The 27,936-nt window shown below is 47.0% G+C and overlaps 1 protein-coding gene across 7 annotated transcripts in view; it reads right to left on the bottom strand.

Moving 5' to 3' along the window:
- Positions 1-27,936, bottom strand: part of SFXN5 (sideroflexin 5) — a 116,982-nt gene that overhangs the window by 44,158 nt on the left and 44,888 nt on the right. For all 7 annotated transcript variants that reach the window (XM_060657868.3, XM_060657855.3, XM_060657850.3 and 4 more), the window contains 3 exons: positions 11,164-11,217; positions 10,098-10,154; positions 8,658-8,723 (listed from right to left, as the gene is read on the bottom strand). In XM_060657868.3, the coding sequence (XP_060513851.1) occupies positions 8,658-8,723; positions 10,098-10,154; positions 11,164-11,217 (177 nt within the window). The remainder of the gene's footprint in view (positions 1-8,657; positions 8,724-10,097; positions 10,155-11,163; positions 11,218-27,936) is intronic.

Below are 27,936 nucleotides of genomic sequence, written 5' to 3'. Positions count from 1 at the left end.
GAGAAGAGGAGGAAAGGGGCACAGGGAAGTGCCAGGCCGTGTGCTGAGCACATCGCATGAAATACCTAAATTAAATAGGTATGGGGCACCTGGGTGGCTCAGTCAGTTAAGCATCTGACTTCAGCTCAGCTCAGGTCATGATCTTGTGCTTCGTGAGTTCGAGCCCTGCATCAGGCTCTTTGCTGTCCGCACAGAGTCTGCTTCAGATGTTCTGTCCCCCTCTCTCTCTGCCCCTCCCCCCTCAAAAATAAATAAACATTAAAAAAATAAATTACATAGGTATGTTGCTCCTTTTTATAGATTCAAAAAAGTTCAGACAAGTTCCGAGTAGTTAAGTAACTTTACCCAGGGACACACAGCTATTACGGGGCAGGTAAAGCTAGGATTTGAACCCAGGGGTCTGCTAATTCCAAAGCTTTGTTCTTAACTATGCTATTTACTTTCTCTATAGCTTCCATCTCAATGAGGCATGCTTTAATGTCTAATGTGCCATTTAAAACTTGCTGTTTGCATAGCAAAAGCTGTCCTGAAAAGACCACGGTTGGGGCCGGGGCCCAGATGAATGGAAGGCAGCTCCCGTCAGCAAAGATAGGGCCCTTGATCCAGCCCTGCCTGCGCCCCCATCCCAGCTATCAAACAGAAGGTCTAGGCTCAAACTCCAGCTCCACCCCCGACATCCTTTTGGAAAGATGTGGGACGTATTGGAGGAGTCTTCCAGGAGGCCAGCAGGCAGCTGGGACATTCTCCTGGCAGCCTCTTGGGGGCAGGCAGGGCTGGAGTGTAGTGGGAGGACAAGGAATAGTGGTCACTGGTTGTAACAAACACTCAGACTTGCCCTCAAGCCTCCCTGGCTGGCTGTTTTTCCCTCTGGCTAGGACTGGCGCAGTCCAGAGTGTTTCAGCCTGTCCCCCCAACTCTGGGTGGGAGTCCGGGGTAGGGAGGAGGAAAGAAGAGAAACAACAATGCCTGGGTTCCAGATCTCTTCTGGCCTGCCCTTTCCCTGAAGCCCACTGGAGTCTTCCTGACATGCTCATTCCTGAGCATGCCCAGCATGCCTGAGCCAAGGAAGGGGCCGGGGACCAGCAAAGTGGAGAGACGAGGAGCTGGTGAGGTCACCCTGCACACCCACTGATGATGAGCTCGAAAGCAGGAAGGTACAAATAAAGGAGAGTCAAGCAGCCACTTATTCCCGCTCCTGCCACAGCCCCCAACTCAGGCCTTACCGTCCCAGCAGCTAGGATGGCCACAGCCTGGGAAGGAACCAGGGTGGGTTGCAGACCAGGGTTGCGAGCCCGTCTGTTCTGATTCCTCAGGGGCCCTTTGGCCTGAAACATTTGGTGGAGCCCATTAAAATTAAAAAGCCAAGTGGCTGGTGGCTCTGAATGCCAGCTCATTTTCCCTGGCATGGTGGGTCCTGTTTAAGGGAACCAGCTGGCATTAATGGCACACAACTCATCACGAACAGCAGCTAGCGATCAGAAAAATCTGAGCTAATAATCGGGTTTGGGAAAGATAATGAGATATGGAACAATCACTGCTGAGGGTCCCCCAGGGTCTGTTTTAACAGCCTCAAAATAAGCCACAAAATAGAAATTAACCAAACAGGGGCTCCATTTTGGCAGAGAGGAAAACAAACAGGGTGTGGATTTTGCACACGAATTCCCCTTGTGGTCAGCAGACAGGGGTCCTGGGAGGAGCAAGAGCCCAGGAGACCCCGTGGGACATCAGCAATGACCTAAGGAAGCAGCGGACCGTCTCTGGCCACTTCTCTCCAAGCTCTGGCTCCCAGGCCAGTGGATTTGCCCTGGGCAGCTGACAGGAACAGAAGAGAGAAGACTGGCTTCCTGACAATCTCCCAAGGTGGGATAAGGGGCTCTGTGACACAAGATCTCCCACGTCATGAGCTGTACGGCTGATAGCTGTCTCCCTAAGCACCAAGGTCCTCCCCAGGCCACCAGCAGCTTCCTTTCTGTGAGGCCAGCGAGGAGACGCTGGATGGGGCTTGAGCAGTGCAAGCAGGCTGTGTCCTCCACAAACCTACAACCCCTTGCAGGATGCCTTTATCTGGAGGGGCTTCAGGTGCTCCCCTTTCACACTCCCAGGATGAAGGTTCCCTTGTTCCCCCTCACCTACACCCTGTCCTGTCCCACTGTTAGCAGCTCCTCCTGCCCCAAACCCAGAAGTCTTCCTGGATAGGAGCCTCTCCCTTCCCAGATGCAACTCGGCATTCAGGGCTACCTGTCCTGTCTCCCGGGTATCCTGAATGCAACCACTTCTCTCTGTTCCTGTCGCTTACCTTAAGCACCCATCTCTTCTCCTTGGACAACTGCCCACCTCCTAACTCGGCTCCCTGCTTCTGCTCTTGCTCCCTCCCATCAGCTCCCTACACAGCAGCCAGAACGATCTTCTAAAAATGGGTATCAATTCGCTTTAGCCTTTCAGTGGCTTCTCACTGCAGATAGAGACCCACAGGGCCCCCCCCAACCCTCACTTGCAAGGCTCCAGCCACCTGCCTTTGCCCTGCTCCTCCCCTGAGCCAACTCTCTCTCTCCTCTCCCTCCCTCACTCCCCCCACCACCTCTCTCCTCGGGGCCTTCAAGCACGGCCCTCCCTTGGCCTCCTCCCTTTTCAGCTTAAATGTCAGACAGCCCTCCTCTTCACTCAGGGCTCCCCTTTTACAGTTTCTCACAGAACCCGGACCTCTTCCTTCCCTGCACCTATCACAGTCTCAAAGTGTATATTGATTTTCCTCCTTAAAAGGTTGGGAATCAAGGTGATACGTGTATATTATTTAAAACTGAATAGCACAGAAATATTTTTACCTGTGGCCTCTTTACTAAATATCCATCTCTCCCAGTAGGCCCTAAGTACTGGGTACAGGGCCTGTGTCTCCCTTACTCCTCACTGAATTCCTGCTGCCTGGGGAAATGAGTAGGTGCTTAATAAATATTCTAGAATGAATCATGTGAGTGATTTCTGAGGCAGGAAAAAAAGAGCCGCAAGGGAGATCTGCCTTGTGCAGTCACTGCTAGCAAACAACTGCAGTGCTAAACGTTGCACACACAGGACCGAGTTCACCTGAGCAGACGGCTCGTCACTCTGCCAGGAGGAGGGGCCTGGAAGGGGTGGCCCCAAGGCCGTGAAGGTTTCTGGGAAAGGGGATGCCTGACTGAGACCTGAAGGGTAAGTAGGAAGCAACCAGATAAGGAACGAGGAGGCTCAGTAGAGCGTCAGGGGCATGAAATACCGGGTTGTCTGTAGCCAGCTGTGGACTCTAATAGCGCCTGTAAGGGGATCCAAGGGGCCCTGGAGAACAATGGAGAAGAGGGCATGCCTGAAAGGAGAGATGGCACGAGATTCCGAAATCAGATCTACTCTTGGGTGGTGGGTGATAATGTAACGAGATGGTTAGGAGGTGGTGGAGCAAGGACCGGGGCAGATCGAAGAATCTTTGAGGTGCCAAAAATGCCCAGCAGAGGGCGCTCGTTGTAGAATAAACTCTTGGCAACCAAGCGGACCCCATGACCCTCTGTGGAGGTCAACAGTCCTGCAACCCCAGACAGCCTCTTGCTTGGTGACAGGCTCAGGAGCAAAGGGCCAAGGTGACTGAGACAGAGTCATACACAGGCTGAAAGACCAATCAGCTTCACCTGCTTCTGAGAGGGTTGTTTGCCAGCAACAGAGACCAATCCTGATCCCTGAACCGTGTCCTGTAGGGACCTGTTGGCCACCTGCTAGAAAACCAGTTACATCAGACCCCTTACACGTAGGAAGGGACACAACTTGTCCTCCCCAGAATAGAATAGATGCAGAACCCATATTCACGTTGGACTCACCACTGCCAATATCACCATCTGCAGGCTTCTGGAAAACTTCAGATTCTGCTACAGGGTCCATGTAATGGGCCCTCCAACCCGAAAGCCAATCACAGGAAAGCAGTGAGTTAACATTCTGGTCTTGGATTCTCAGGCTAATGGTTCCTACCTCCATTAGGCCCAGAGAAAGACAGAAAAGCTATAAGTACACCCTGGATCACAGAGAACACCCTGAGGTACACCCTGGATCACAGAGAACATCCTTAAGTATACCCTCAACTACAGAGAACACTCTAAGGTACACCCTGGATCATAGGGAACATTCAAGGTGCATTCTTGACCACAGAGAACACTCTGAGGTATAGGTTGAATCACAGGGAACACTCTGAGGTACACCTTGGACCAAGAGAACACCCTGAGGTACACCCTGGACCACAGGGAACACCCTGAGGTACACCCTGGACCAAGAGAACACCCTGAGGTACACCCTGGATCACAGAGAACACTCTGAGGTACACCCTGGACCACAGGGAACACCCTGAGGTACACCCTCAACCACAAAGAACACTCTGAAGTATGCCTTCCACCACAGAACCAGCCAGACTTGGTTCTTGCAGGAGGCGGAACAAGGAGCCTCTGGACCAGGGACAAATATACGCCACTGGCTCGACTTTGGCCAGAAAACACAGGTTCAGGAACCAAGTATGAAGTTGGATAGTGGGTTTAACCCCATTACACCTAAGGAGCCTTTCAAAAATTTTCTTCCAGTCCCCACTGTTCTCAGGGTACATGGGGGCAGACTTATCTGCCAGGAGGCATGGCTACAGTTCCTTTAAACTGGAAGCCAAGAACATTGTTTGGCTCTTTCCTCCACCTTAGGCCACAACTGGGAACAGGAAGAAAATGGTGTCTTTGTATTAGCAGAATAGTGTACGATTAAGCCTGTGTTTGAATCCTGGTTCTGTCACTGGTTTCACCTCTGTGCTTCAGTGTCCTCATCAATACAACTGAGAAGGGCACCTAAGCAGTACCTGGCACACTGAAGGCATTCCAGAAGTGTTAGGCATTACGACCATTGTGATTATTTGCCACTCTGATACCAGGACATGGAGCTCCCAGTAGGCAATGGGAACTGGGAGGGGGAGGGGTTCAGCCCAGGAACCTCCTGGGACACCACCTTGCACTCCAATATCTAGTAAAGGTAAACAGACAACCACTGTATCCTGTTCAGAAAGAACCCCTCAGGGCCCAGACCCTTTGGGAATGGAGAACAGCAATTCCCCAAGAGGGAAAGAGCTCAGCCACCTAAGACGTGGCTGAAGGTGAGGGGTTTGAGAGCCAGGCGTGAAGTGTCTCTCATGTACCAAACAGCTCCTGACCAGCATGGAGGACTTCAGCCCTGAGCCTTCCTCTCCAGCCACAGGTCCATTCTCACCAGGGCCTGATGTCCATGATGGGGGTCATCTGCTGGGCCTACCGCCCCGCCATGACTTCTCTTCCAGCCCACTCTGCCCGCCCTCCCCACAACGCCCCAGGTCCCTGAGTCCAGCCAGCGCTGCCAGCGTGGCCCCCTAACTCCTGAGTAGGCGCTCCCAGTGTTTCACAAGCGGCTCTGCTACTCCTCAGTTCATTGCCACCTCATCCCCATCACTTCCGGAGTCCATCACAGTCTCCTTTTCCTGAATGCCTCTCCACATGCTGTGCCCTCTACCGGGAACCCTCAACCTTGCCTTCGGCTCTCTCCGGTCTGTCCTGAAGAGTCGGCCTTGTGTGACTTGGGGGGCCTCTTCCCTACTTACCACCACACCCAAGGGTCACCTTCATCAGAATTCTGGTTCTACCACAGAATATCCTCAGCTTTCCCTCTCCTCGTCTTGAAGGACAACATACCAATCGGAGTGACCCCCTTGCACCTACCAACTGCCTGCCATATACACTCCCCTGAAGGGAGTGAGTAGGTCTCACTCTTGTGTAGCCAGGGCCCGAGGGGGGCTGACCACAGAAATACTCAACATGAACCCCCAAATTCAAATACAGTGAGGACTGACAGAGGCTTCCTTTGTTAAAAGACAGCAAACTGTTAGATTTCAAAAATAACTTAAGACAAAATTTCTTTTTTATTCTCGAGCAAGAAGCCAGACATTGCCAAATCTATTTAGAGAGTTCACCAAAAGGCTGCTACCCCTGCACTGGTGGTCCTGTAACCAGCATGAGACTTCATTCGGGGGGCCGTGCAAACTGGGGGCCCTTGATTCAGGGGGGTGCTGGCCAAGGTCAGGGCTCTGGCTCTTCTGAGGGAGAGGAAAGGTCCAGGGAGGAGACTGGACTCTCAGGGCCTAGCCTCCACTCCACCTTGTCCTTAGTCCCTGGGATTTGCCCTCAGCCTGTCAGCACCCCCATCCACGCCGCCTGCTTGTAGGGACTCGTTTTAATTAATGCCAGAGCTGGGCCAACCACTGGGGCCGTGACACTTGTTTGCAGGTCTTCTCCTCCTAACAGGTTCTCCCTGGGAGGGGATTTGTCACTAATTGAAGCAGAGATCAGTTAATGAGGCCGCAGGCCCAGGGTTCCAGAGAACAAGGGAAAGGAAAATAAAATAAAGCCTCTTTCTTTGGAGGTTTTGTGATTTACACACACAAAAGAAAAGCAAGCAAGCTGCAGATTTTCCAAGTCAGAAACTCCGCTCCATCTGCCGGAGTTAGACCCTCACTGTGTGAAGACGTCAGGCAGAGGGACGCTGCCACGGCTAAGACTCGTGGATCTAGGCGGAGAGGGGCCTCCTGAGGCCGGCAATCAATCAGCAACCTAATTAACAATTATTTATGGAGCAGTGCTCACTCCCCCTCCATGGGGGAGAAGACACAGGGCCTATCCCTGGTTAACTTGTAAGCCAGTAGAACAATGACAGGACAGGACACGGGGTGTACTGAGTGAGTGTGTGGGAAGGCCAGAAGTTTCTAGGCCTTGGGGCTGTGGGAAGAGTTTGGGTTGGCATGGTCAGGAAAAGCCTCTTTGAGGGCTCTGGAAGGGAGCTGGGATGTCCCAAACACAGGCGCAACCCCTGGGGGCTGTGACAGCCCAGTGTGAGGCCTCCGGTCCCTGAGGGTAAGATCCTGGCTCTGAGAGCCTAGAGGGCCCCCAGTCCCCAGGAACAGCAGCTTAGGCGTCAGAGGCCCGACCCCACAATCTGGGCTAGCTCAGATCCTAGGAAATGGGAGGGATGGAATGCCCAAAGGGCCCTTGGGTGGGACAGTGAGGCCTGGGAATGCTGAGAGCCTGGAGCCCCAAGCCTATAGGAGGAGGACATCCCACCAGGATAGGGCTCAAGCCCTTCCCAGTCAGGGCTGCTCAGTGGTTTCCTCCCCTCAGCTCCACCCCACTCCACCCTTAAATCTCAAGGAAGGAAGATGGGATTTTCTAGCGGCTAAACTGGGCAGAGCCATCAGCTCCTCTTGTCATGAAGAGCAAGGAGGAGGTGACAGAGTCCCTTTCCTTCTCTCACAAGAGCCATCACCTTTGCCAGGAGCCCCCCAGAATCAGAGCCTGCCAGTTTGTATGGCCCCAAATGAAGTCTCTGCTGGGTTGGGGACCCCACCAGGGTGGGGTTTGCAGTCTCTTGGCGAGCCATCTGAATAGATTAGGCAATGTCTGGCTCCTGGCTTGGGGTAAGGCAACGAGTCGGGGAGGGAGCTCCATCTTGGTATGAAGTGGGGATCACTCCCCAACAGGTCATTTGGAGAGGACGTGGTCCACACGGGAGCAGAGTAAAAGAAGCCATCTCAGAACAATCCCAAATCCCTACTTTCCCAGAGCAGTGGAATGAATGATGGTGTAGGGTACAGTGGGTTAGTACATAGTTGTGAACAATTATTACACTTAACGACATGGGAAAGATAAGGAAAGTGGGTTTTGCAAAGAGATTATTATATGTGAATTCTTTCATTATACGTGAATTTTTGAATTTGCATTTTGTAAGTTTTTTCTCACCAGTTGCATGTATTTATTGTGTGATGAATAAAATAACAAAAGTTGTGAAGTGACTTTCCCCCTCTGGAGTCAGCTATAGGAGACCACCCAGCCAGGATCTAGAGAGTAAGATGGGGGCACAAGGGTGGGCTCAAGGGTGGGACCAGTGTAGCCAAGGTCCTGGGAACTTGAGCTTCCACTGTGGCTCTGGCCCAGGCCCCTGCTGTGTCACCTGCCTTCAGCCCTCATCTGGGATCCAGCCTTACACTCACACAGCCAGTTTACAAACCTCCCCTACTTAATAACTGCTCTATTCTCAAAGTCCTGAGGAATTCAAATGAAACTATTCCTGTCTTGTGGAGGGCCTCCAGGATGCACTGGACATGTAACCACATGACCAAGGCCACAGAGAAGGACAATAGTGCCCTGGGAGCTCGGGCAGAGAGCAAAGGGGAGCCAGCCTTTGGGCCAGCCTTACAGCTGTTCCTGAGCGCCTTGCTTCCTGCATCAGCCACATTACTGAGAGTGAGCTCCTCTGACGAGGGTCCTGGGGCAAGGGGCCCTACTAGGGACAGACGTCCTGGCCTCAGCTGGAATGTACAGCCCTTTGCATCACTCATGGGCACCTCCTCACCTCCCCGCCGGCTTTCCAAAATCTCGAGCACTCTGTGTTAAAGTTTGTGTCTCTCTAGTAAAGTGTCACCAGAATCTACTCTCTTGTCTGCCGAGGAAGCCTGCCCTGGTGGCCCACCCACACAAACCTCTGTCTCCCACATCCTTGCCTGGGCCTGACCTCAGACAGGTCTGGCCAGAGCTGCAGGGGAGAGGGGCAGCTGCAGAGCAGTGGGACAGAGAAGTGGGGAGAGAGTTACTCACAGCAATGGAGACGGCGCTGATGACAGCTCCCAGGTAGCCCTGGATGAACTTGGACGCAGGAGAAGGCTGGAAGGCAGAGACAGATTTCTAGGCCCACTGGGTGCCCAAAGCTGCCATACTCCACCCTTGCAAACAGCCCCAGCCAGCAAGAGACAGTCCTGCCCGCCAACAGGTGAGAAGGAAAAGATCCCTCTGGAAGCCAAAGGGAGCCAGGCTTCCCTCAGCACAGCTCCATACAGGAAATACAGGGCAGGAACGTCCAGGGAGATGCCAAAGGGGTCCACTGCACTTTTGCCCTGTTCTAGAGAGCTCAGGGGCAGACACTGCTGGCTGGAGGTAGACAACAGCAAGGGCCAACGTGGGTCATGTACGTCTGGGGCAAGCATATCCAGTGGAGGGAGGATGCATGCTGGAAGTGGGCTGAGGGCAGCTGGAGGGCTGTCTAGGTGAAAATGGCAGCGGCCCGGCTGGCTGTGCCTGGCTGGCTCTCCCGGCCTTAACCCATGAGGCCACCGGGCTTCCATGCCAATAGGCGAGGGGTGCTCAATGTTTCTAAGGAAAAATGTAACCCAAGTTGCAACATATAAAATTAAGAAAGAGCTGAGGAACTTGCCTTTAACTATGCTCTGTTATTTTGGAGATGTTTGGTTCAAGGCACGTGAGAGCCATCCAAGCAGGGATGTACACGTGTGGATCACACACGTGAGATGTGGACTGAAGGTTTGGATGGGGGAGGGGAGCGTCCTCAGAGTTTCAGGCCCCAAAGTTCCTACCACCAAGGCCCAGCCACTAACCCTACCCCATCACCCCCCTAGGTTAGAGGACGCCCTCAGCCTCTCCTCCCCAAACTGACAGGCCCCCCAAGGGGACCTAGACTCCTCCTCCCCTCTTACTGCCTTTGGACAGAAGTGCAGGAAATACAGCGTTACCAGTGAAGCTGGGGCCCAGCCCCTTCCTGGACAAGAGAAGGGTGACAGGCCTCCACCCTGAGCTTGTCCCAGGAGCGCAGGGGACTTTGGGGAGGAGGTGACAGGCCCCTCAGACCCCTCACCCCTCAGGAGCAGCCCTTCAGCTTTACAGCCCACAGTCTGGGGGCACCAAGGCAGCTTCCAGGCAAGCTTGGAGGAAGCTTTAGGGGAATTCAGTCCCCATGTGGCTGTTGCCATCCTAATCCAAGATCTGGGGATAAGAGTTGCCCAAGGAGGATTCCGCCAACGGAGCTCATCTCTCTCACTGCTTCAGGCACATTCCCATTTCATGGGCCTTCATCACTTCATGTTGAACAGCCCCTCCCCAGTGGGGCCCTTCCTGAAGGGCTGGCCATTTCAATAAGGTGCTTGGAGAAGCACAATGCTCAACTCAGAGGAAGCAGCCCCCAATGGTGGCACACCACCCTGGAGGGAGGTTGAGGGTCACCTGAGCCTGTTCTGAGCGGCTCACCTTGGTAGCGTTCCGGTTTGCATAGTTGACACAAGCATTATGGCTCTGGTTCAGCCACTGGAAGGCAAGGGGGGAGAGGAGAAGTCAGGGGAGGCGTGGAAGCCAGGCCTGGACCCCAGTGGGGCCACAGCCTCCAAAAAGACAATGGGATGCTGTGTCCAGCTCACGGGTGGTTCTGTCCATCCCACAAGTTAGCATGACTGACTGTTCCAGTTTGCTTGGGATGGCACCAGCATCAGTGCTGAAAACCTGGGACACCCCTCAGTTGCTGCCAAACCAGGACACCGGTCCTGCCCATGCCGGCAGTTCATCCCCATCCAGAGACTGTCACCTCTCCCGGAACCGTGGCGTTCACTGCCCCAAACGGGCCTCACTGCCTCTGACACATTAATCCTTATTATATTCCTTACTGAGCCGAAAGCAGACGTGTAACCCCTGGAATTACTGACAGCCGTGAACCTCTTTCAAAAGTATCCCAGCCCGGTGTCTTGCGCCACCTGCCGTGCCCTGATGCGGGCACCATTAGGAGTTTTATTCAGGGAAGACTCTGACATTTTTTCCTGAAGACAGACAGGTTTTCTTCCTGCCCAGCTCTCTGTGCATAGACACACACACACAGAGCTTCAGCTGTTTTAAGGGAGCCATAGCCCAGGCTCTAAGAGTGGACACCAGGGTCTATGATATTCCCCTACCCACCTTGCTACCTTGGGGTTGGCGGTGGGTTCACCTTCCCCACAGATCTCAGTGAGGCTTATACCAAAATGCTGCTGAGGGCCTCGAGGTCACAGGCCTCTGGACAAGCAGCCAAGGAGCAGCGGGCGGCCACAAATAAGCCATCCTCCCCTCGTGCAAAAATTAGTCACATAAAATGGCCTAGGCATGGGCCACTGGGACCTGCTCAGCAGCATCTGAAGTCCCGGGGTTCTCCCAGTGGCTTCTGGGTCAGGGCGGGGGAAATGGGGTGGCTTTCCCCCAGGGGCCTGGATGGGAGACACTGGGGTAGGGAATCATAACCAGCATTTATGGGGCCCCTTTTCATAGGCCCTCTGTTGCCAGGGACTGTTACCTGCCAGAAGACAGTGGATGCCAGTGTCTGGTTGGGCAAGAGAAGACCAACTACCTATGAGAGAAAAAGAGAGGAAAGACTGAATAAAGCAAAAGGACCATCCTACACTTTTGCAAGGAAAAATGACACAGGCATGAGCAAAAGTCAAGCTGGATCTGTACAAACCGAGGTGGCTGATGTGTACATACAAACTGCTGCCCATGTGAGATGGCACACGAAGGAAGTGGACCAGGTTGCAGAATTATATTACAGCACAATCCCACTCGTTAAAGAAAAGACATCACATCGCACATAGAACCATATACACAAACATACGCATATATGTATCTTCATGAACAAATCTATAGCCCCACAAGTAGATGTCTCTGGAGGTCACGTTATACAGTACTTTCTCGCATTCTTCTTGAATATTCCTATATTCTTTTAAGCATTGGGCATGTATTATTTCCATAACTGACGGCAGGGGGACAATAAAAACAAGCAAACAGAAGGAACATCTTTCCTTCCACTCAGCTAACCCAGCTCTCTTTCACACCCTCATCATCCAATAGGATTTTTGTGCAGATTAAGATATGATGAGAAAAATCGTTTCAAGGGCCTTAAGCACTTTATAAATACAAACGGGGGGAATTTAGATCTTTTATCTCTGAGGCTCCATGAAGAAAATCTATACCATGTTTAAGCTACTGAAGGAAACATAGATGTCTAATAAATACTTGTCAAATGAGTGAATGAATCAATGAATGAACAAATACACATATGGCTGAGTACCGCTACATGGGTCTGGATTCATTATTCCCAAAGCCCAAATGTCACCTAAGAGCTAGGCTTGCTGACTTTGTTTTTTTGGTTTAAGTCAACATTAATGGTCTCATCTTGACAAGTGGCCAAACTTTGGACTTCAGGGATCCATGTGTCTCTTTCAAGTTTACCTTTTGAGAGCCTGTGAGCAAAATAACATCTACCAAGTACCAATGCATATGGGAAAAATGTGCACAACCATCCACATATTGACTTATTTATTATTCCTGTAGATAAAATGGCTCTTTGGCAAGAATTTCTGTAAGGAGCAAGTATAAACATCCAATACTATGCAGTAAATCAAATTCTAGACATCCTCAGCAGCATTTGTAAATCATGTTTTAAACATTAAAATGTTTTAAGACAGCAAACACACACACACATTTATATTTATTGGCCCATATCAGTTTGAATAAAATTATATAATGTAAAGCCATTCCATAGCTCCAATGAGGAATTATGAGATTTTTCTCCCCAGAATGAGATCCCAGTTTGATTTTTCTCTGCAGCAACAGCTTAGGGCACTGGAGTGAGAATCAGGAGAGCTTGGAGCTCAACCTCAGCCCCGTGCCTCTGTGATCTCCAGCCGACAGTGTCTCCAGCAGAGGACAGGCTCCTTTGGGGCTCTGGCTTTCTTACCTATAGAGTGAAGGTTGAGCTTGGAGGTCCTACCTTGGTTTAAAATTCTACTCTTGAGTTCCAAGTAGTAGGTATGAAGTCAAGTGAGATAGTCCCATTGCCTGTAAAGGGAATCACCCCTCCCCAGCCTGGCTGAGAAAAATCCCTGGGGACCCTAGTCAGCCTCTAGCCAGGAGCCAGAGAGCTTCCACAGAGAGGAAGCTGAGCCTAGAGAGGCCTGAAATTGGGAACAAACAATGTGATCCAGTGAGTGTGTGTGTGTGTGTGTGTGTGTGTGTGTGTGTGTGTTTGTGTGTGTGTGTGTGTACACACGTGCATGCCTGACTGCCTCCCAAAGCCAGAAGAAGAAGTAAAAGCTGTTATTCACTGTTGAGAACTCAGCATATCATCCCCCCTAATCTGTTGGTTTACATAACAAGTGTGTGTTATGGGCCACGTTGCCTTCCCCTCCTCAGTCTCCCTTACACTCCCTGAACTGAGCTTGGGCCATCAGGAGCATCATAAGGTACAGCACCTTGGGACTCATTGTATTTACCAGACACCTATTGTCCAGGACACTCACTGCTCATTACATCACAGAATCTCCTTTATGAATCCTCCTGGGGGAAATTTTTCTGGCCTTGGGGTCAGAAATTTATACTTCTGAGCATCTGGTCTGCATCTGTCTTGTAGACGTTGAGCATTTAACTGTGTCTCTCTCTGCAATGACTGTCAAGAACCTCAGGCCAGATCTCCACGGCTCATATTTGTCAAGTGTACAAACCATCACTGCATGTATTTTGTGCCCAAACTTCACTCCTGGCTTCTTCCCATTCCTAAACTTTTGTCTCACTTTCGCCTTCACTTGTCTTTTCTGGTGGCAGGCATTGTCTTTGTGTGACATCAAGTCTTTTCCAGAACAAACCACAGCCCTGAACAAAACTGAAATAGTACCCAGGCCTATGTAACACACACACACACACACACACATACACACACACACACACACACACAGCTTGTAGCCTGTGAGCTTGTAACCTTATTAGCCAAACCCGACCAGCCTCCTGTCCCAACCTCCTGCTGTAACATGGGCCTGATATTCATGCTGGGCACCTCTGACCCCTCATGCTTTCTTAAAGAAATTGAATGATTGATCGATTTTGCTAGGAATTTCCCCTATGTCACTTACCATGATTCTTATTAGTACGCTGGGGCGCAGACAAAATAGAGATTGCTTTCTATATTTTGCAAATGGGGAAACTGAGGCTTAGAGAAATTCAGTGATTTGCCCAAGGCTTCACAGCAAACTAGAGAGAACGTCAGAAAGGTCTCCTCACTCTTGGCTTGAGGGCTCCAACTCTCTGATTTTAGGGGTTCCTTTTCTAGCTCATTCGCCTGAGCACAAAGGAAGAGTCACACTCCATGCCCATTTTCAAATACCTTCTATGCACCATGTTCCGTGGTGCTCCCAATGGAGCAAACAGGAAGAGAGGAATATATGACACCTAACCACAGTAAGCACAAAGACCAAACAGGAAAATGTATGAGAATATCCTTTATAACATCTGGACATGAAAATGACCAGATGGTTTAATCAGGTACTTGGTCATGTCAAGCCGGTAACTTCTAACATCCGAACAGGACCTAAAGAAGGGAGAGGTCAGCATGCTGTGGCTATCTGCCGAAGTAGGTGGTAGGATGGAGCTGAGCCGTGCGTGCGTGTGCGTGCGTGGCGCAGGGGACACGTGTGCACACTCACAGGAGCAGAACAGCCGAGAGACTGGTCTCATTAGAAGAGGCAGAAAAATCAGCAGACCTGGGGAGGGTGAGGTTAGAAGGCAGTGGAAACCCATGCTGTATTGGCCAAACGGACCCACGGGAACCATCTGAGGCTGAGGCAAGGGGAATAGCGATCCCACTTCCCAGGTCCTACAGTCAGGCTGGTGGGGCCGGGAGCACATGGGTGCCAGCCCCATTCCCTATTAGGCAACACGCAGCACCATCTGCACAGTCCCAGGAGCAAGAGCAGATATTTTATAACTTCCTTTTTTCTTTTTAAGTCTAAATTAAAAATAAATGTTCCTTCAGTTCTCAGATGTATATCTCTGGTGCAACCTGCCCACATTCCCCCACGCTGCCCTTTCCAGAACATGGCAGGAGAAAGGAGGAAAGAGATGGATAGAGAGAGGGAGCCAGTCCACCCAGCTTCAATGCCAGTGGATTGCACCTCTTCCAAGAGGGAAGCGCTTCAGGCGTGGCCGCGCAGACGGGTGGAGAGAGCCCAGAAAGCGGCTGGTACCAGGGAAAGTGGAAGGAGAGCCAGCAGCCAGAATTTCCAGCCCAGCCTCCACCCTATCTTGCTGCAGGACCTTGGCCAAATCGCACATCCAGTCTTTGCTCCCATTTATAGTTCATAACACGGCTGGGGTCCCCTCCACAGCTCCCGCCCCCTGGCAGCTGTCTTCTTCTCACATCTGTCTACTTTCGCTGCTCCCCTTCGCCTCAAGTGGCCGGCCATAGGCCCCGGTGATTAACATGCAGGCTCTGGTCATACGAAGAGCTGGACTCACATCCTGGTTCTGGTATTTACCAGCTGTGTGACCACACACAAGTTACTTGAGCCCTTGTGCCTCCATTTTTTTTTTTTTTTTCTGTTAAATGAGCACCATCCTGGCACCTCTCTGGATGGCCATGAGAAGGAGCAAGGCATGGAAAGAATTCGGCCCAGGTTTTGGTGGGCAGCAAGTGCTCACTAGGTATAAGGTGTCCATATCATTCCTCTCCTCCTGTCTCATCCTTTTCTAGTTTTTGCCGGTCTCTCCTTTCTCTGAACTCCACAGGCTGCATGACACAATCGAGTTTCATCTTGCCCCCATCTTGTCCTTGAACACAAGCCTCATCCCTTAATAGTGAGCTCCTGAAGGTAGAATCAGGGTTTTTCTCTCTGATGTCCCCCAAAGCGCTCAGCACAAAGCTGGGTCCACATTACACACTGGAAGAACATTACTAATTCATTATTAAGAACATGAATTCTTGGCCAGGCAAAAGATCTATGATGGACTGTGACCATGACCACCATCACCCATTTCCTCCTTACTCCTTGTATTAAAACCCTGCATTGCATGAGGGCACGCTCTTGGAGAGAGGGGCAGATTAGTTTTAGGTCCCGATTCTTCACTCCTCCCTGCATCCATGCCCTTGACTCGGGAAGAATATATTTCCATGCTCTTGGCGTGGCTTGGCTTGGACATATATGTCTTGCTGTGGCCAAAAGCATGTGGGAGGAAGTGGCAGTGTGCCAGTTCGGAGCCCAGGCCTCAGAGGCCTCATCAAAGGAGGAGGAGAGACGTTTGAAGCAAAGTACAGTCTGCGTTGGCTGACTCCCGGTTGACCCCAGACCTGCAATGGCACGTAGTACCGCCTCAGTCAAGCACAGTCGAATGCAGCTAGACCCCAGGTAACCACGGACCTCTAAGAACAAATTCTTATGGTCGCCACAGAAATTCTGCGGATGTTTGCCACACAGCATGGAGGTAGCAATAGCTGTTTAAATACAGGGATTGCCACATAGGAAGGCTGCAGATGATGTCCTTTCTGATTCAGAATTCCGTACCATTATTAATGCCCTTGAATTATGCCTTCACTAGTGAGATTGGTTCCTGAGCAGCCCAGCTTATCACTCCACCTGGTGACCAATAGCTCAACTCTGGGGCTGCCTGGCCAGCCAGGAAGATGGGGGGTTTGTGCCTGAGGCTCATCTCAGGACAGAATCCGGAATGGGGCCAATGGCACCCAGATGGCAACTGGCTCACACCTTTACTCCAGGCTTCCTCCTTCAGAGTATTCTAACCTCTGCAGAGAGATAAGGTCTCAATGTGGGAGAGGGGCACCCCCAAATATCCTGATCTGCTTGGCCAGAGGTGGGACGCGAATGGCTGAAGATGAAGACAGGAGAGCAAGGCCGCTGGTCACAATGTCCTACGATGCTCAGAAAGAAGAGAACTGAGCAGCCCTCACTCCTTCAGGCTGCTGCCATGCAAAACAGAGTCAAGCAGTAGGAGAAAGATGTTTTATAAGTACAGAAAATCCAGGGGCACCCGGGTGGCTCAGGAAGTTAAGCATCCGACTCTTGGTTTCAGCTCAGGTCATGATCTCATGAGTTCAAGCCCTCTATCAGGCTCTGCGCTGACAGTGCAGAACCTGCTTGGGATTCTCTCTCTCTCCCTCTCTCTCTGTCCCTCCTCGCCTTCCTCTCTCTCTCTCTCTCCCTCTCTCTCCCTCTCAAAATAAATAAATAAACTTAAAAGAAAAAAGCACAGAAAATCCAGAGAGGAAGCACAGTGTGTGTCAAAACAATGAGGTGGTGAAACTCAAGTCAGGGGATAAGTACAGGGTACAGCACTGTCCCTGTCATCTCCACCCCTTCTCTACTCGGCTAATCCCTCCTCATCCTCCAGGTTTCAGCCTAGTTGTCACTTCCTTCAGGAAGCTTTCCCTGACCCTCAAGAGGAGTTAGGTCCCCTGTCATTCGCTCCCTCAGCACCCTGCCTGCCTTCTTGGCAGTATTGGTTCTCCGTGGTAAGAATCTGTCTGCTTAAAGTCTGTCTTCCTCAAGAACTTCCAGAGGCTTCCGACGGGTGAAACCATCGACATTCACTGCTCACATACCTGGGAGTCCTCACTGGCAAAGCGACAGTCCTCTGGCATCGTACCTGTGTCCTCCATACTGACTCACTCAATTCCAAAATGTCCCTTTTTATTTTTGAAAGACCTACCACAGGCCCCAGTACTCAACAATTTGCCTGTTTTTTCCTTCTACTTTGTCTCCATCTTCTGATTTATGCGGCTAACGATCTGAAAAGTAACACTTCAGTGCATGAGGGGTGCTATTTAAAGGATCCCAACCAGTTAAAGAGAATATCGTGTATCCAATGAATGTTTGTCCCTGACTGGTCAATTCCAGCTTAACTGAGTAACACCTCTGGTGCGAACCAGGCCAAACTGACTGCTGTCGGGTTACAACGGAGGTAGGCCAGGGAGAAATTGTGATTGGCATTTAAATGTGTGAAAAAGCAGAGTCTGGGATGAGGAGGGTTGGGAGACACCGCAAAGGCTCTGGGACACAGCCAAATCCTCACGTGAAATGAACCCTCTGTGGTCTACCCCTCCTCCCCCTGGAGGTGAAGTGACCCACACCTGCACCGTCTGAGGCTTTTAAGTCCGTGTACGCACATGCAGTGCAGGGTTCAGAGCATAGAATCCAAGCTCTGAATGTCCCAAGACAGAGATCTGGTTTGGATGTAACCCAAGGCCACTGGACTCACTGACCGGATGCTCCCGGTCTGGCCCCCTCAGTCTCCCACCTGGATACGGGAGATTGGAGCCTTGAGTTTTGAGGGTTTGAGAACGACAGGGGGAGGGGAGAGGAGGACAGCAGCATCACGGGGAGTGCAGAGGTGAGGAGGGAGACACAAATGGCCCCTGAGAGAAGCTCGGGCCCGCAAGAGAAAGCTGGCATCTGCGACATTATGGTAGCCAAGGGTGCAGGGTGCAGGCTGGCAGGTGGGAAAACGCAGAGAGAATAGGACAGGGTTCGGAACACTGGCCCTGCCTCTCCCCAGCCGCACGTGCATGGAAAGGACAGTGCTGCACACCTCTTAGTGGAAACCTGGGAACAGAACTGCCACTTCTAAGCAACCACGGTTGGCGGGGTTCTTCTGGGAAGGTACCCAAGGAAGAGGTAGCATGAACTGCACTAGCCTGGGGAACAGCCTTGGTGCCCTGGCTTAGCCACCATGCTTATGTATAAATTGGGATCTCTTTGCCACACACCAAAGGGGGAAAAGTTCCCATCTTCAAATGTTAAGCTTAAAATAAGACGTTACACGGGTGCCAGTGGATCTGTGAAATCTGCTGACTAAACTGGCACCAGCCTCTGGGAGAAAACCAGCTCGCTTCTCCTGAGCTCTGGAGAGCGAGCAGGGTGGGGGCGGGGTTACTCTCAGGCAAGGCGGGAAGAACACGGGGGTCAGGGCTGGGGATGCTCACCTAGGCAGGAAGCGTGGATGCTGCTTCCAGAAGCATCTCAGTTGAGGCATCTGCCAGCCTTAATCACCCCTTCCCTTCATAACTCAGGGACCCGGTTCCTAGCACATTTGCCAGCACCCCATTTCTATTTTGGTAAGCATTTTAGTGGCTTCTGCATGTATATATTTCTTACGCATTCTATCACACCAGGGGCTTCCCTAAGGTGTGGACTGGAACCTTCACTCCCCTTCAGACCAGGCATTTGCCGAGATGTTCAGTGCTACCAGGTGATGGTGGGGGCCTTAGGGAAGCTGATGTGGCTAGAGGGAGCCAGGCTCTGGTAGAAGGCCGGAACGGCCATGGTGCCCCTTCCATACAAGGCAAGCCAGTGGCCCAGGAGGGAATGAGAAAGTGAGCCCTCTGAATTCTTAGGCACGTTAAAGTGCCAGGATAGAAGGCTACAGGTGTGCCTCATCCAGTGGCTCTTTTCAGGACCTGGTCTCTGGGCCAGCTATTCTGAATCCTGGAATATGAATATTTGGGACTAGGAAGTGGGGACTGGGTGAGCATTGCCATTTTGGCTCTGGGTGCCACTGAGGCCTACTGGGAGATGTCCCAGCTCTCGCTGCCCATTCACCTCAATCAAGTGTTCATACAGATCTCAGAGCCAGGGCACCGTATTCCCATACACTACACATTTATTCACAGGGGTGCTTGTTCCAGGCTGGGAGAGGATTGGTCCTCATAGGACATTCACAGCATCTGCTTTAGCAGTAAACCCCTGAATAACACAAGAGTGGACGGCACCCAAGTTCCCAGGATGCCTCCAAGGCTGTAGGGACCCTGAGATAATTGACTTGTCTTGGGTAGGAAGAAGAGAGTGGAAATTAATGGGGTGTCCTCAATAACACCTTGTCAACTAGAGACAGTGCTGGTATCCCATGGGTTATCTAGTTCATCCTAGTTGATGGCACCCATTAATTATGTGAGGATCCAGTTGGCCTCTTATGGGGAAATGAGACCCAAATTCAACTTCTCTGGTTTGCAAAGAAACAATATTGCTAAATGATGCATCTTTCTTTCTCAAGTGTTGATGGAATATTTATTAAAATTATTATGGCAGATTCTTCTTTGCCTACATATCAACCATTCTTCTCTTCTTGCTTACTAACAGAATTCCTATAGTTGGGAGATTCTGCATGAAATATAAACAGAAATGTTGTATGAGAGATTGAAGAAGTCTCCATAAAGGGAACTGACTCTGTTGGGAAGTACATTCTTTTACTCTTCCCTTTAATATGGATGTGAACTCTGACTCTTTAATATGGATGGCTAGAACTCTGACAACCGTATTGGGCTATGAGGGGATTCTGATGACAGAAGCCAGCACTGAGAATGGTGCAGAAATATGGAAGTCTGGGTTCCTGGTAGCATTACGGGGATCCACTTACCTCCAAACTTCTTTGACATGAGAGAGTAATAAATTATTTTCTTTAAGCCACTGTTATTTTGAAATTTTTAATATGCAGATGGTCCTATTCCTAACTGGTATAATCGTATAGTATGCTACAGAGAAAACCACAATACATCTCCAATGGCAGAATCATTCTCTCTGAAAATACAACACAGTAGAAAATAATAAGAAAAGAACACATTTGTAAAAAATAAACCACTTGCAATTCAAAGTGTGTTCTTCTGGCTACCTGATTAAAGAAGAGTCAAAACAGAAATTTCAAACTTATTTAGAAAATAAAAATATGTATCACTGTATACAAACACATATTAGATACAGCTGGGTATTAAGATATACTCAGAAGCAAATTCACAGCCCCAAGAATTTTTATTAGAAAGAAAGAATGAGCATAAATAAAGTATTTGAGATAAAAAGTAAAAAAAAAAACCAAACTAAAACACCACAAATAAACCAAGGGAAAGAGGGAAAAAGGATATTATAAAAACAAAAGCAGAAATGAATAAATTAGAAGATGAAAATAGAAGAATTGATCAATACATCCAAGAGTTGATTCCTAGACACGAACCTCACAAATCTGGTAATTTTAATAAAGGAGATGAAGGTGACAAGGGGGGGGGGGACAGAACTCAAAACCCATCCAAGGAAAGATTGTTATATTTTAAAATGTCAATATTTAAAACTTTCCACAACAAAGACACCAAAGAATGAAGAGAAAATAGCTGGAAGAGATCTGCAATGTATATAATTCAAAGGATTAGTACCCAATATATAAAGAACTCTTAAAATTAATTTGGAAAATACAGCCAATGGAAGAATGGACAAAGGATGTGAACAGGTAATTCACAGAAGAGGAAATATAAATGGTAAGTACATAGATGAAAAGAAGCACAAGCTTTTTGGTATTCAGGGAAACAAAAACTAAAACCATAGTGAGATGCTACCTTTCTCCCATCAGGTTGTCATAAAAAAAAAAATCTAAAAATATAAATACCAATGTTACTAACGTGTAGTGAAATGTAGCCTTCCTGAAGGGAAATTTGGCAATAGCTATCAAAAATGCAAATGTGTATACCTATTTACACAGCAAATTCACTTTCTAGAATGGGCCTTTGAGAAATCTTCATACTTGGGTGAGAAGAATTTCACAAGAATTTTTCACAGTGCTGTTATTTCTTTTTTGTTTGTTTATTTGTTTTAGAAAGAGAGAGAGCAGGTAAGCAGGGGAGGGGGCAGAGGGAGAGGGAGAGAGAGAGAGAGAGAGAGAGAGAGAGAGAATCTCAAGCAGGCTCCATGCTCAGCATGGAGCCCAATGCAGGGCTCAATCCCACAACCCTGGGATCATGAATTGAGCTGAAATCAAGAGTTGGACGTTCAACTGACTGAACTACCCAGGAGCCTCACAGCACTGTTATTTCTAATAGCAAATAATCAGAAACAACCTAAGTCCATCACTGGGGGAGAGAATATTACTCAGCAGGAAAAAACAAATGAATGAATGAATGATGAACCAGATCTTTATGTAGCCAAATTACTAAATGTAATAAGCTAATTGTAGACAAATAAGTATACTGTTGTATTTTTAATGGAAAAAATACAAAACAAAAAAGAACGTTTAAATGATGATTCATATATATGCAAATGCCTAGAAAAAAACCTGAAAATTCACATCAAAGTTCTAACAGAGGTTACTTCTAGGAGCAGATTTGGGATTGAGACTTGTCAGAGGAATTTCTACTTTTTTTGCGTTGTTTGAATTCTGAGCTGAGAGAACATATTCATGTATTACTTGTATAACTTTAAAAATATTCTTTAAAAAGTCTTGGTGGTATTTTTGAATTCCAAAGAACATATTCATGTATTACTTGTATAATTTTATAAAATATACAGAGAAGATTTTTTTTTAATCCTGAGGATATTTCTGAACTCCAAAGATAAAAAGAAAAAATACCAAAGGATCCTAAGGGGAGTGGGGGAGGTTTACCTACAAAGGAAAAGAGAATCAGGCCAACTATTGTTCATGTATGAGAGAGAAAAAAAATACATTTCCAGATATGCAAGGACTCAAAAAGTATATTGCCCACACACTCTGAATATTATTCACAGACGTGCTCTAGCCAAACATAGAATGCACACACACACACACACACACACACACACACACACACACACACACAAAGCCTAAATAATTGTGAAGTTTCATACAGGTATTAATTAAGCAAAGATTCAAAAATCTGATGAGATTCCAGATTATCTCCAAAATCTTGGCAGGTGTGTATGGGTAAAATGGTAAAGCAGAGAATAGAGGAAAATGGTATGTTAAAAGTCTCTTCCAGGGCACCTGGGCGGCTCAGTCAGTTAAGCATCCAACTTTGGCTCAGCTCAAGATCTCACAGTTCGTGGGTTCGAGCCCCACGACAGGCTCTATGCTCACAGCTTGGAGCCTAGAGTCTGCTTCAGATTCTGTGTCTTCCTCTCTCCCTTCCCTTCCACTGCTTGCACTCTGTCTCTCTCTCTCTCTCTCAAAAATAAACATTAAAAAAAAGTCTCTTCCTATGTGGGGAGGGTTAAGGAGGTCGTATTTATTATTCAATTATTAATTGAATAATTTATTATTAATATAGGGTAAATATAATAGAACCACTCTATAAAATATTACAGATGAACAGTAATTAGAGAAAAGTAGGATGTTTCCCTTCCAAACTACTTAAGAAACCAAAGGACCATTGAAAAGGTCACTCTAGTACAAATCAGGAAAGGAAGTGGAAACAATAGCAAAGCTTAATAAACCAACAACAAACTATTTCATGGCTGGGATAAGTAGTCACAATAACCAGTAGCAGAACAAATATGAATGGGTTCCGTTTATTATTAAAATTAAAGACAGTGTTTCTCAAACTGAGTGAAGAAGTAAAACTCAGCTACATTTTGTCAAGAGACATACAATACAAAAAATGCAGAAACAAAATGTCACTCATATAAAAGTGTGGGCAACGATTTACAGAGCAAATAAACAAAACAGGAATAGAAACACTGATATAAGATGAAGTAGAATTCAAGACAATATTCATTGAAACAGGGATACTTTGTGTGTGCATGTGAGAGAGAGAAATAGAGAGCTCTGTCACCATGCATCGCTATTACAGTACCATCGACTATATTCCCTATGCTAAATCTTTTATTCCCGTAACTTTTTCATACCATACCTGGAAGCCTGATCTCCCAGTCCCCTTTACCCATTTTGCGCACCTCCCCACCCCCTTCCCTCTGGCTTAACAACAGTTTGTTCTCTGTAATTATAGGTCTGCTTCTGCTTTTTGGTTACTCATTTGTTTTTTTGTTTTGTTTGTTGTTGTTGTTTTTTAGATTCCACATATAAGTGAAATCATATGGTATTTGTCTTTCTTTGTCTAACTTATTTCACTTAGCATGATACTTTCTAGGTCTATCCCTGTTGTCACAAATGGCAAGATCTCATCCTTGTTATGGATGAGTAATGTCCCACATATAGATATACCACATCTTCCCTATCCATTCAGGATGGACACTTGAATTGTTTCTATACCTTGGCTATTGTAAATAATGCTGCAATAAACATAGGTGTGCACGTATCTTTTTGAATTAGTGTTTTCATATTCTTTGGGTAAATATGCAGTAATGGGATCATTGGATCATATGGTATTTCTATTTTTAATTTTTTGAGAACCTTCATGCTGTTTTCTACAGTGGCTGCACCTATTTACATTCTCACCAATAGTGCACGAGGGTTCCTTTCTCTCCACATCTTCACCAACATTTATTATTTCATCTTTTTGGTTTCAGCCATTCTGACAGGGGTAAGGTGATATCTCATTATGTTTTTTTAAATTTTAATGTTTACTTATTTTTGAGAGGGGGAGGAGCAGAGAGAGAGGGAGACACAGAATCTGAAGCAGGCTCCAGGCGCTGAGCTGTCAGCACAGAGCCCAATGAGGGGCTCGAACCCACGAGCTGTGAGATCATGACCTGAGCCGAAGTTGGATGCTTAACTGACTGAGCCACCCAAACGCCCCTCTCATGGTTTTGATTTGCATTTTCCTGATGATGCATGATGTTGAGCATCTTTTCAGGTGTCTGTGAGCTACCTGTATGTCTTCTTTAGAAAAATGTCCATTCAGGGGCACCTGGGTGGCTCAGTCGGTTAAGCGTCCAACTTTGGCTCAGGTTATGATCTCACAGCTCATGGGTTCGAACTCTGCATCGGGCTCTGTGCTGATAGCTCAGAGCCTGGAGCCCGCTTTGGATTCTGTGTCTCCCTCTCTCTCTGCCCCTGCCCTGCTCACACTCTGTGTCTCTCTCTCTCTCTCTCTCAAATATAAATAAACATTTTTTAAAAATTAAAGAAGATGTGGTTTATATATACAATGGAATACTACTTGGCAGTGAGAAAGAATGAAATCATGCCATTTGCAGCAATGTAGCTGGAACTGGAAGGTATTATGCTAAGTGAAATAAGTTAGTCAGAGAAAGACTGATATCATATGTTTTCACTCATATGTGGATCTTGAGAAACTTAGCAGAAGACCATGGAGAAAGGGAAGGGGAAAAAATAGTTACAAACAGAGAGGGAGAGAGGCAAACCATAAGAGGCTCTTAAATACAGAGAACAAACTGAGGGTTGATAGGGGGTGGGGGAGGGGAAAATGGGTAATGGGCATAGAGGAGGGCACTTGTTGGGATGAGCACTGGGTATTGTATATAAGCGATAAACCATGGGAATCAACCCCAAAAACCAAGAGCACACTTTACACACTGTATGTTAGCCAGTTTGACAATAAATTATATTTTTAAAAAATTAAAAAAATAAAAAATTGTTTTGCTTATTCTAGGTCTTTTGTAATTCTCACATAAATTTTAGGCTAACTAGTAAATTTCTACAGCAAAGATCTTGAGATTTTGATGGGATTGTGTTGAATCTATGGCTCAATTTGGAGAAAATTAACATTTTAACACTATTGACTCTCAATCCACAAACAAGGTATATATCTGACTTTACTGAGGTCTTCCTTCATTTCTCTCAGCAACACATGTAATTTTCAGCGGAGAAATCTTGTATAACCTCTGAAGCATTTATTCTTGAAGATTTTATATCTTTTATGTCATTGTAAATGATGTATAAGGCTTTTTTGCTGCTGGTATATAGAAATATAATTGATTTTTGTATATTGACCTTGTAGCCTGCTACCTTGTTAAGTTTATTTATTAATTCTAGCCACTTTTTGGAAAATTCCTTAGGATTTTCTATGTACACAATCATGTTGTTTTCAAATAAAAGCAGTTTTACTGTTTCCTATCCAAAAAAAAAAAAAAAATGTTGCTATGGTACCTTATAGTTTTAAGTGCTATTGTAAATACTACCTTTTTTTAAACATTATATTCTAGACGTTTTTTATAGGTCCAAAGGCCTATAATAATGTTTTATATACTGATCTTACATCCAGACATCTTCAAAAATACTAGTTCTAATAGTTTGCCTATGCTCATGAATGTTCTTGTTTCTTCCTTTCCAATCCTATTACTACTGATTTATTTTGTCATGTGTTACTGTATTTGCTAGTCTTCCAGGAAAATGTTGGATATCAGATACTCTTACCCTGTCCCAGACATTAAGAATTTACCTTCATCTGTTTCGTCTTTAAGAATGTTGCTTGCTTTGGGGTTGGGATTTTTTTTTTTTTTTTTTTTTTTTGGATAGACCCTCTATAAATTAACAACATTCCCTTCTGAATCTAATCTGCTCTTTAAAAAAAAAAGTCATAAATGGAGTTATGTTTCATTTTACCAAATCATTTTTCTAAATGTACTGAGATTATCACATTTCTCCTTTAATTTGTTAATGTGATGAACTCTATTAATATATTCCTAATGTTATCATTCTTAGTAAAAATCGGTTATGACATGTCTTAATGCATTGCTGGATTCAATTTGTTATTTCATTTGGACTTCTATTTGTAATTTCATAAGTGATATTAGCATACAATTTTTCTTTCTTCCATTCAGTTCTTTGGTATTGGTCTCAAAGTGCCTCATGAATGAACTGGGAACATTTCTTCTTTTTATCCTCTTTCTTGAGTATAATGAAAATTGAGTTTGGCTATTGTTTTAAGAGTAGTCATCCAGGGGCGCCTGGGTGGCGCAGTCGGTTAAGCGTCCGACTTCAGCCAGGTCACGATCTCACGGTCCATGAGTTCGAGCCCCGCGTCAGGCTCTGGGCTGATGGCTCGGAGCCTGGAGCCTGTTTCTGATTCTGTGTCTCCCTCTCTCTCTGCCCCTCCCCCGTTCATGCTATGTCTCTCTCTGTCCCAAAAATAAATAAAAAACGTTGAAAAAAAAAAAATTTAAAAAAAAAAAAAAAAAAAAAAAAAAGAGTAGTCATCCAGAGGGGCACTTGGGTGGCTCAGCCGGTTAAGGGTCCAACTTTGGCTCAGGTCATGATCTCACAGTTTGTGAGTTCAAGTCCTGCGTCGGGCTCTGTGCTGACAACTCAGAGCCTGAAGCCTGCTTCAGATTCTCTGTCTCCCTCTCTCTCTGCCCCTCCCCTGTTTGTGCTCTGTCTCTCTCTCTCAAAAATAAATAAACATTAAAAAAATAAAAATAAAAATAAAGAGTAGTCATCTGGAAGATCATGGGAGTCTAGTGGTTATGTTTTGTTCGTTCTTTGGTGCATATATTTTTTTTTAAATTTTTTTTAACATTTATTTATTTTTGAGACAGAGAGAGAGCATGAACAGGGGAGGGTCAGAGAAAGAGGGAGACACAGAATCTGAAACAGGCTCTAGGCTCTGAGCTGTCAGCACAGAGCCCAATGCGGGGCTCGAACCCACGGACCGCGAGATCATGACCTGAGCCGAAGTTGGACGCTTAACCGACTGAGCCACCCAGGCACCCCTGGTGCATATATTTTAAACAACTGATTTAATTTCTTGTTATTCATAGTCTAGTCATATTCCATATTTCCTCTTGCTTGGTGGTCTTTGGAAGCTGTGCTTTCCTAGAAATGTGCCCTTTTCTTCCAGGTCTTCAGATTTATTACCCCATATCGTTTAATGCATTCTGATCTTTTAAAGTTCCATTGTATATACAGTTACTGTACTTTTTATTCCTAATATTATTTATTTGCATCTTCTTTTTTCTTGTTTAGTGTTTCCAGAAATGTCTATTGAATTAGTCCTTACACAGAAGTTAGAAATTTACCCTCAAGATATATCTCTAACTATATCAAAACAATATGCACAAGATTACCCGTTCTGGCATAATTCATCATAGCAATATAGTGGACGTAGTCTCAATGTCCATATGAAGGACATTAGCTGAATAAATTATGCCACTTCCACAAAGTAGACAGTTAGATAGCCATTTAAAAAAAAGAATGATGGGGCACCTGGGTGGCTCAGTTGGTTGAGCGTCCGACTTCAGCTCAGGTCATGATCGTGCAGTTTGTGAGTTCAAGCCCCACATCACTGCTGTTGCTGCTGTCAGCAGAGCCCCCTTTGGATCCTCTGTCCCCCTCTCTCTGCCCCTCCCCTCCTTGCACTCTCTCAAAAATAAACAAATGTTAAAAAGAAAAAAAAAACAGAACAAGGAAGACCTGTATAAACTGATGGGCCGTGATTTCTAGAATATGTGATTAAGTGGAAAAAACAATGTGCAAAAGAGTATATATAGAATGCTACCTTTTGTATAAGAAAAAATGGGACCTATATTTGTATCTGCTTATTTTTAGAAAAAGAAATAGGACGGATAAAATTGTTTACCTACACAGGATAGGTGAAAAGGGAAGTGGAACTTTTTAAAAATTTTATTTTAGAGAGAGAGAG

This window comes from Panthera onca, chromosome A3 (genome assembly GCF_046562875.1).
Source record: "Panthera onca isolate mPanOnc1 chromosome A3, mPanOnc1 haplotype 2, whole genome shotgun sequence".
NCBI lineage: Eukaryota > Metazoa > Chordata > Mammalia > Carnivora > Felidae > Panthera > Panthera onca.
Note: the sequence above shows the minus strand (reverse complement) of the source record. Positions and strands in the feature narration are given on the sequence as shown.